Source organism: Triticum aestivum, chromosome 3D (assembly GCF_018294505.1).
Source record: "Triticum aestivum cultivar Chinese Spring chromosome 3D, IWGSC CS RefSeq v2.1, whole genome shotgun sequence".
NCBI classification, from domain to species: Eukaryota; Viridiplantae; Streptophyta; class Magnoliopsida; order Poales; family Poaceae; genus Triticum; species Triticum aestivum.
The window spans coordinates 135,101,280-135,111,593 of record NC_057802.1 but is presented as its reverse complement, the minus strand read 5'-3'; the positions used below and the strand labels follow the sequence as shown (position 1 = coordinate 135,111,593).

At 40.9% G+C, this 10,314-nt stretch overlaps 1 protein-coding gene and 1 long non-coding RNA gene across 3 annotated transcripts; both read left to right on the top strand.

Annotated features, from left to right (window-relative positions):
• The first annotated feature begins 410 nt into the window (after nt 1-410).
• LOC123074358 (triphosphate tunnel metalloenzyme 3-like) lies at nt 411-1,114 on the top strand. The gene has a single exon (XM_044497224.1). It carries the CDS (start codon nt 435-437, stop codon nt 1,050-1,052), a length of 618 nt encoding a protein of 205 aa, XP_044353159.1. The 5' UTR covers nt 411-434; the 3' UTR covers nt 1,053-1,114.
• A 1,012-nt stretch (nt 1,115-2,126) lies between these two features.
• Nucleotides 2,127-2,958, top strand: LOC123074357 (uncharacterized). 2 transcript variants are annotated; one of them, XR_006435939.1, is made up of 4 exons: nt 2,127-2,248; nt 2,357-2,601; nt 2,762-2,810; nt 2,907-2,958. It is a non-coding gene; the product is annotated as an uncharacterized lncRNA (long non-coding RNA). The 2 variants fall into 2 exon arrangements; XR_006435938.1 differs by lacking the exon at nt 2,127-2,248 and having other exon boundaries at nt 2,258-2,601.
• The last annotated feature ends 7,356 nt before the right edge of the window (nt 2,959-10,314 follow it).

Sequence of the window (10,314 nt, the reverse complement as noted above, 5' to 3'; positions counted from 1 at the left end):
AGATTGAGACTTAGAGTCATCTGGATCAGTGTCAAAACTTGCATCGACGTAACTCTTTACGACGAACCCTTTTTGTCACCTCCATAATCGAGAAACATATCCTTATTCTACTAAGGATAATTTTGGCCGTTGTCCAGTGATCTACTCCTAGATCACTATTGTACTCCCTTGCCAAAATCAGTGTAGGGTATACAATAGATCTGGTACACGGCATGGCATCTCTACTCCTAATGTCTCAGTTGGTAGTCTTCGTTCCGGGTTTATTTTCGTCCCACCATTTTCGTCCGGTTTTTTTTCGTCCCACCTTCCACTGGTTTTTTTTCGTAGGTTTTTTCGTCCGCTCCTCTCGATCCCTAGAACTCCCAGAGTAGACGCCGCCGCCGCCCGCCCCTTCCAGGCCTCGCCCCCCCAGCCCTAGCCGCAACCCCAACCCCATGGAGGTCGAGATCAAGCTCCGTCTCCCCGACGCGGCTGCACACCGGCGCCTCTCCTCCTTCCTCGCGCCCCGCCTGCTCCGCACCGACGCCCCAGCGCGGCCCCTCGCCGCCGCCACCGCCGCCCAGCGGGACGTCCGCCTCTACGGCACCGACGACCGCGACCCCTCCTGCGCCGTCCTCATGCTCAAGCACCGCCCGCGCATCGACGCCGGCGTCAGCCGCGTTGAGGAGGTCGTGGAGCCCCTCGACCCCGCCCTCGCCCTCACCTGCGTCGACAACCCCGCCCGTCTCGGCGCGGTCGACTCCCCCATCGTCCGGCTCGTCTCCGACGAGTACGGCGTCGGCGGGGACAAAGCGCCGTTCGTCTGCCTCGGCGGCTTCCGGAACACCCGCGGTGTGTATGAGCTCGAGGAGGGCGAGGGGCAGGGGCTCGTGCTAGAGCTCGACGAGACACACTTCGATTTCGGCACAAACTACGAGCTGGAGTGCGAGACCGCGGAGCCCGACCAGGCCAAGGAGGTCCTGGAGCGGCTGCTCACCGTGGCTGGGGTGCCGTATGAGTACTCCCGGAGCAATAAGTTCGCGTGCTTCATGGCCGGGAAGCTGCTTCCGTGACTAGGTTTGTGGTTGGTCTTTACCGTGTCCCAAATGATGATTAAACCGTGGTTGCTATAAAACTTGTGTTTCATTAGCACTTTCTTGCGACGATAGGCTTGTTCTGTGGTGAGTGATTTCAAATCTCACAAATGTAATGTTTAGTTCTGTTACATTCTGGTATTTGATAACTTTCATCCAAGAATACTATCTTGGGTGGCAGCATAGCAACACAAGGGTTTGCATTTCAATCCTCGTAAAAAAACTTGTCCTGGAGCATGATCCGACAACCGCTGGGAAGAAGCCGGGGCTGGTATGTCTGGTTGGGGAGAGGACTAAATTTCATCTCTCGGGTCCATTTATATACAGGACATAAAATCTACTCCCTTTGTTTCAAAATATAAACCTTTTTTTAGAGATTTCAATACGGACTACATTCGGATGTATATAGACGTATTTTAGAGTGTAGTTTCACTCATTTTGCTTTGTATGTAGTCCACATTAGAATATCTAAAAGGGCTTATATTTAGGAACGGAGGGAGTAGCTAGGAACAAACTGAATTTCGTATGTCCGCCACACGGTTATGGGCAATGAGCCTGTTATTGCAGTCTCACCACACCACATCTTGTTCTGCTCCCCGGTGCAGATGGGCATCCTTAGATTCACCACCTCCCTGATGAGCTGCTTCTTGTCTTAACCCACCTCCCTGATGAGCTGCTTGTTGGTCTCAGGCATACACGGTCATCGTTGGTATCTAAGTTGCCACCTGACAAATCTGTTCTTATTTCTTATTAGGTACCTGAAAGGCTGAACCTGATCTTTGATGAACTAGAAGGCCAAGATACCAAGGTATGCCTGAGTTCATAGCTTGATTCCTTACCATATAATTGCTGAAACATGCAGCGACACATGATTAACCTTTGTACTTTATACTTTGCTAAAACATTTAGGACTCGAGTGGGCGACTCCAAGAATGGGTACTCCTGAAACTTTAGCCAGTGGCCATGTTGATGGTATTTTTTGGGAACAGGGGAGGGCGTGTGTTATTGTTCAAACCAGGCGCCTGAATTTTTTTAATCTTTATCCAGTGACCACATTGCTGCCCTAAGCGATGAACAGGGCAGGGCGTGTGGTATTGCAGTTAACTATGTGTCATCTGGTCATCATAGTGATTGGTAGATTAAAACCGTTAGCCACCTCTGAATTCATATCGAAGGTAGTTCACCAAGATCTGCGGTTTTTATTTGCATTTTATAAGTTTTAGTGTTTCATGTTACTGCTTTAAATACCTAATTATGGTTTCATCTTCCCTTTTTGGTGCCAGTCATGCGAGCTGGTCTTTTTCTGCTTGGATCTCCAGGTTGTGGGAAAACACTAATGACAATTTATTTTGAGATTGCCATATTCTTTCTACCTAATTTGTGTTCTGTATAAACTGTACAATGTTTCCTTTTCTGGAACTTTAGGGGCCTGATCAATTGAACAAGTATATTGGGGAGAGCGAATCAGAAGTAAGGAAAATATGAACCCGTGCAAGCACTAACTCACCATACATCCTATTTTTTTGAGGTAAATTTTTATGTTTAGCTGATTGCGTGTGTGGATTTATTCTTTCGGGAACACTTGGTAGTTACTTTGTACAATTATGAATGCGTGGTACATCTGTCATGTGATTTATGAATGTGCAACGCGTGGAATTAAATTGTTTGACCATGCCTTCCTTGTTTAGGTAAAACTAAGTAGTTGTGGCCGCTTTGGATGAGAGAACCCAATTCCTGGTAAATTGGACACCATCAATGAGTTCGTCGAGTTTGATTGAACTCTCACACTTTGAACATGCTCTATTTAAAGCAAGGCCATCCCTGTCATAACAGGTACAGTAAAATGCCAACACATATATGATTGATGTTATGGCACTATACTTGACTTTGGGGATGACGAGATCGACGGAAGCAACAGGAGCCCACGACTCATGAGTTCAGCGGCGTCTGCACGCCCTACATGTAGTTGTGCACCTCCTCCTCCTGTTTTCTTGCATGTGATCAATGGTTTCAGATCTCTATTTATCACGGATTAGAATATATATTCTGTAACAATGCTTTCCTACATTTGGTGGATTATTGCACTTGTATTTTTTATTGTTATCATCTAGAAGATTATATTCTGTATGAATGCTTTTAAAATGCTTCGTCAGGCTGTTCCCGCCGATGCTGCTGTTCATGCCGTCCCCCCAGTGCCTAGCATCACCGGCAACAAGTTCAGCGCTGTCCGACAAGGTGTCCTGCAGGGACAACCTCCGTCGACCTGTCATCGAACTTCAGTATGCGTGCTTTGTTCTTTGAAACTGAATTCAGACTTTGAGTACTACTTTTATTTGAAAGAAAATATGTGCGTGATTCCACAACTTATGCCAAAATGCATAGCATAGCTTGGTATACACGAATTGCAATCTGAACGTTTTTCTCTGTGTCGTCGTCCTGCTTTCTGGTTCTATGTTATCTGTCATCTTATATCTCTGCTTTCTGCTTTCTGGTGCCTAAACCGAACCGTCGAATCTGTAAATATGTACCAGTACCAGTTTGAACCAGGGGATGGTTGGTTGTTTATGTGTGCTGTTAATGAGTTCATTCTGCTCTCTAACTCATTGAATTTTTGGATGTCAATCAACAAGCTTCCCCTGACTGACTGATTGATTGATTGATTTTTGGCCGGTGCTAGCTTGTGTGTCTTGTGTCGGGCGAGGGAGAGGGACGATGTGCATACGGGGTTGCAGTGCAGAGGCGCCGGTGGTTTCAAGTTGCAGGGCCGGGAGGTGAGGGAGCACAATGACAACAACACTACGTCTCCCTTCTCTCTGTTATCTCTGTACTGAATTGTCCCCTCTTTGTTGCAGAAATTTCACGGCAACCAGGAGTAACAATATTTTTGGTTACTTGGGAATACGATGATGTTCTGGTGACGTGGAACATGCTGAGATTTGGACTTCAATCCTTGATTGTGCACGCGTATGCATGCTTCACACCCATGCTGCAAATAGATTTTCATTTTCGAAGAAAGTAATAATACTATAACTACAAAATTCATGTTGCAGATTTATGCTCCATGTAGTATACTGGCCCATTATAGCTTTATTCAGTTCACCATTTGCACCATCATGTTCTGGAGTTTGAAATGTACTCCCTTTTTCTGTAGGGATTTCCGAAACGAGTAGAAGACTAATAACTTCTACGACATCAAAGATCTCTGAGATTTTAGAGTATGCACCATATTGATTTACTTATCGATTTATTCACACGTATATTGAGTTCATGATGGAAATATATACGAGTATTTTCATTGTATGGAATTTTTTAATTACTACCAGATGGAATTTGGGAATTAGTCTTACAAAGCTTCCAAAATCACTAAAGTTATACAGCTACTACAGAACTGGTTAAAATTAGTGATGTTCTATAATATCTACATGACTGATTACAACACTGCTCATGTGATTTGGTACTTTACTATATGGTAGCTTGTTTTACCCCTGAGGCGAGCTAATGATTGGGAACTTATAGTGCCAAACTGACCTGCATATTCTGTCAAACATTTTGTTGCAGTATTTAGGATCAGCATGGAAGCTGAATTTGTCACCTGATGTTGTTTAATTGTGTGCTACTAAATTCATTGGTTGCCAAGCCTTAAAACTATCTGTAATAGCATACCTTGTTTTCAACATCATTGGCTTGTTTAGAATGCTAAACTGAAGAACTGAAGTACTGAACAAAACAATACAGAAGTCAGTAAAAAGTGTTTAAGAGGAATTTTTGGTCTGCAGTCTGTACTAATAAAATCTTGTGGTCATTCGTTTTGACCTGATTCAAGGCAAGGCCTATCAGTGTTAACTCCCAGGCTGTAAAAATTGAATTGATGATTGCATACTCTCGTGTGGATTTTTTATGTGCATGCACGACAACCATTCATTTGTGCCTTTCATCATCAGATCAAACGGCAAGTTTATTGTCTGATTAATTAGAGGTTTCTATTTTAGAATGAAATTTTCTGAATTTTTGCTATCCCGCTGGTCCTTACTAATTCAGTATATACTAGAATTTGAAGTTGTGATCATCCATTGTTCTACTATGGAGACTAGGATAAATGATTGCAGTTGCAGGGCCGCCGCCGTTGCTGAACACAAACGGGGCTCGAAGCAGGCCAATCTCCGAGGTGGACCGGGCAACGGATCGTGGAGAGGCGCCCAAGGATTTTTTTTTGCTTCTGTTGATTGTGCCATCCAATTGGTTTAGACTTTTCACCATTGCTAATTACTAGGGGCGTATGGGTGCCGGACCTGGTAAGTGGCCTGCACGCTACGCTCTTGCCAAATAATTTGCAACCATGCTTGCACTGAATTTTTATTTATTTCCCGATGTACCTTACAACAACTTCATGATGTAGCACTACTTTGCACTAGCATGCACCTGCAGATATAATATGGAAAATGACTGTCATTTAGAATTACTTCCAAGCTGCATCGTCTATCTGAATGTCAGCCCGAAACCACTGGTTGGCACACATAAAATTTTGGAAGTTGTATGTAGTCCTCCTTCTTTGAGCCAAACTTTATGTCTATGATTGATGAATCAATATAATTTTTTTGTTCAAGCTGGATCCAATAGAACATGGCTTTGGTGGTAGTTCCCAGTACATGTAGAATTTCTATCCTTCTATATGTGTACTGAAACAATTTAAGGTCACTATGTAGTAAATTCATCATACTATATGTCCACGGAAACCACTTAAGGTCAAAAGTGACAAGTAGAACCACATGCATCGTTTTGGGTAGTCTAACTTGACTCTATTACTTTTATCTCATAAATCTATGATCGGTGCGTTTTTTACGTGGAATATATTCCGGAGCGGTTGCTGGTGTTAGGGATGCATTTATATATGGGATAATTGCATTAGCTATTTCATACGATTGGCATGCAAGGATTTTTCTTCTTTAGTATAACTCTCTGTATTTTTATTGTTTCTTTTATTGTTTCCAGAATGCATTTCCACAATAGAGATGGGAAATGGATACATCGTTGTCGTCCTTCAGTGAGCAGCCGAGGAGGAGCTCCTCCATGCTGATGATGTGGAAGACAGATACCCTGTCCGCGACGCCTGGTTCTGGCCTCATATACATGTAAGTACCCGTTCGTTCATTAATAGATAGCATATAAGGAAGTGTGTCGTCTGAATTTGGATCATGCCATGCACAAGACTATTCAGATTGTTTTCTTGAGGAAAGTGAGTATTCAAGTTGGTTAGATGAAAGTGTATCATCATTTTTTCATGAAAAATAATTTCATAATACCATATTGCAGTGACTTCCTATGTCATCAGCAAATGCAGTGGAGAAGAAGCCGGTTCACCACATGATCATTTAATTTGTTATTGTTTTTTAACTATTCCCTGTTGCATGTATAATCAGAAAAAATAAAACTCCTCCTTTCGGCCCATACTAGGAGTCTGGAAGTGATACTTTTGTGAGGAGTGCTGGAACATGACTGGATCAAGCGAGACAGAGAACAATGGATGAAAGAACGAGATCAGAAAAGGGATTCACTCCTGACCACCTCATACATATATACATGTGTAAGAGCTTGTCACCTCATACATATCTCTTGTAGCTATATAGGGCTCTTTTCGTATTCTAGGAAATTTTAAAATTATATTTTACTAGGGATGTAAGTATCAGATGCTAGATATGTGATCTAGAGATTTTAGACTTTCAGGATTCAACCATCAGTTGTCTTCCTTGAATATTTATTTATTTTTGTAGGGCAATATGTTTTTTTAATCCTTGAAGCGCCATTCAGAACTTATGATCGTGGTTGTCAAATTCCTGTGAAATATATACCTTTGATCTCAGTTTTATAGGGAAATTAACATGATCTCATTTTTATCATGCTGACAATATATTATGTTATACCTTTGATTTTGGTAATGGTATGTTTTCCCATGATTGCTGTCATTTTTTTGTCCTACATGTGTCCGTGCGTTGGGATAGTATGAAGAAAAGTTGCAGCTATCCATACATCATTATTTATGGCAGAAGGGAAATCTACTGAATCACAGTCACATTTCCTAAAACTCTCGAATTCCAACTTAACGGTGTTGATGACCATGATGAAACTGTGAAATATTAAGCGGTACTTTTCCATTGATTTTTTCATTCTCATCGTATCATTGATGTGACTGTGTGACTCAAGTTTTGATTTCTCCCTCACCTTTTAAGTTCAAAGTAGTATTCAGCAAGTTGTTGTGTCGAATATAAATCTCTGAAACACTTGCTACATAAAGGTTCAGTTATATCATCAATAATGCCAATGCTTCTGGCTGCTGTTGCTGGCTCCTAACAGCAAAATCAAGTCTGGAAACACGTATGGTAATGGTGTAAAAAAATCGAGAGAGGTTTTTAGTATGCTTTCTTAGCTATGACACTTTGATTTAGCTTACTTTGCTAGGATACCAGAACTAGCACTCTACGAGTGAAATAATTTATTTATTTAGCACCATTGTCAAATTATTACTTTGTATTCCTGAAATTTTAATATAACTGAATGTGGTGAAATGCAGTGAAAATATTGTTGATTTTGATTTAAAAATGGCTAAATTGGAGGAAAGCATTTCTGCTACATTCATCGGCAATACTGCACCATATACTATAGAAGCTTGGGCCACTAAATCAGCTATTTCTAATGGATCTTCTTGGACTCAACAGTATCAATCTACTTCCCAGGCATGTGGTTTATTTTATTCTTCAGCTCAATGGAAAACCATGGCAAGTTCTGTTTTACCTTTAGGGTGTTGTCAAAATGATTTCAATGAGACCAATTAAGTGAATAGCCTATGGAAAAATGATGACCTGTTGTTAAAATGAAATAAAAACAGATAAACAGAAAAATGATGATCTATTGTTGATTGTCTTCAACAGAAACAAACCTGTTCATAGTTTTCTTGTGTTTTTTCTTCGATGTGACTCTTTGCCTGACATGTTGATGTTACTATGTATCCCATATTGGATTTCACATAAGGAATGTCCATCCCTGAAGCACAACCTCGCGTACATGGTTAAGTGGACCAGACTAAGTCCGGAAGAAGATTGAAAATTTCAAACGTGAGAATGACAACTACAGGAAGACTATAAGACTTTATATTGATTCTTCTTGTAAAATCACTAGAAACGCCTAGGGCCAACTTTATAATGATTTTTTTCTAGACAGGAGCGCCAAGTGATTGAGTCATTCATCGCTATGGACGTGAATAGCTGACAAGGGCCACCTTGATCAGAATCGCTCGATAAACCAGTCCTTCCAGAAAGACAAGCAAATCCTGCCAGCAAAATCATATTACAAATAGACAGGACACAAGGCATCCCAGACCACACAAGCAAGTAAATGATCGATATAGAGGTTTGAATGATTGAGCCATACAATATGGGAATACATGCTACATGCTAAACAAGTTAGACGGATCAAAGTAATGATGGTCAATAAAGACGGAAAAATCATGGCACGCAACAGACGAGTGACCGAGTATAATGAACTTTTTATAGTCATGGATTAGTCATGTGTTAAACAAGTTCTGTTCATGGATTAGTTATTATCAAGCCTGCTGTTCTTTCTATAGTCATGTGCTATTTTTTCAATTGAACACATTGAAGTTCCTATAGATTTTCATGGTTTATGCAAAATAGCTGAGCCTGGTTGTTTTATTCATACATATTCAGGATTGTTAGAGTCTAGAATTCGTCGGTTTATGTCGTGGAGAGAGCAGTAGTGTTGTTCATCTTCTGGTTTTGATATAATTACTAACATTTATTCATTTTAAAGATTAGTGGATTAGTGCATGCTAACAAACCCTGTACTGTCAAAGCATTGTTCCAATGTCTCTTAAAATATATTTTTTCATAGAGGGTCGTTCTGACAAGTGTGGTAGCATGCTGATCCAATAAAAGACCGGCGAAGACAAGATCAAGTTCCGCCACTTCTGCTTTGAAGAGATTGCTACCAAGCTGTACCTCAGCCTCAAGGACAAGAATGACTCCAGTTTGGGGTTCAACATGCTGCTCGCAAATCCTAATACAATATTTGAGTCTCACCATGTTGCTTCCATTATAAAATGTGGCTTCGTGATGGCAGTATTGCCAACATTGACCTCATCGAGTCCACCAAGATTAATAAGCCTGGGATCAAGGATGCAGGTCCCTATCACATTCAGGCACATATATCCTCATATGCAGTCTGATATATTCAATGGTAGATCCACCAGGTATACCATCAAGGTTAAAATCAACATGAATAACTCCTTTGTGTAGGGCTAATAACTTCAGGTTCAGTGGGAGGGAAACAATTGTGTAGAATGCCCTATCGTTTGATGTGATATATGCCCAAGAGATTAGGAGTCCTTGATTGTAATATGTGCCAATTCTTAAAGAAAGCAAGGAGTGAAGTAGAAGCTTCACCATTTGAGCACCAAGGACGTATCATTGACTACAATGTTCATCAGGTTGCTTAGAAGAGATATGAGCAAAAGTATTATCATTTGTAAATATTCTTTTCAAGTGAGATGAGCAGCAGTACCAAGATAGATAACAATGTTAAAGTATCTTTAGATTTTTTTTCATTTTTTTGATAGAGCTGGCATTTATTTGGATATGATTTTCCATGGTGGGGAGAGATGGCGACGGCGCGGGGTGAGTAGGTTGGGGGAATGAGATATGAGTGTGAGCAATGTGTTGTGGGCTGAGAGAGTGAATCGCCTTTTTAGATAAGAAGAAAATGAGTTGTTGATTGCTTTTTTAAGGGAAAAGCCACTGTTTGCTTTGAAAGAAATGTCACACATTTTTTATATAGTGAATAATATCACGTATCCTAATAAGTCATTTCTATGGAATAATTACCAACAAGTGATTCAAAGGTGAGCCATATCGAAATTGGATGTGACCCGCTCTAATAGAAGGCACGATGCCACTCACTTCGACTAAAAATGTCACATGCTATTATCTAGCAGCTAATCGATGAATATATCTTTACTTTTTCGGGTCAGAGTTTAAAACTGATGGCTTCGGATGATGCTTTGATGGATTGGACTGAGACCTCGTCGAGTTTTACACAATCAGAAGAGGTGCATACAAATAATTGTTATTTTTTGTATATATTTAGCACATGATAACACAAAAGGTATATTTCTACATATATGTTTATTATTGTAGGGGATGAGAGAGATAAAGATGGATTATGTCGACGTTTA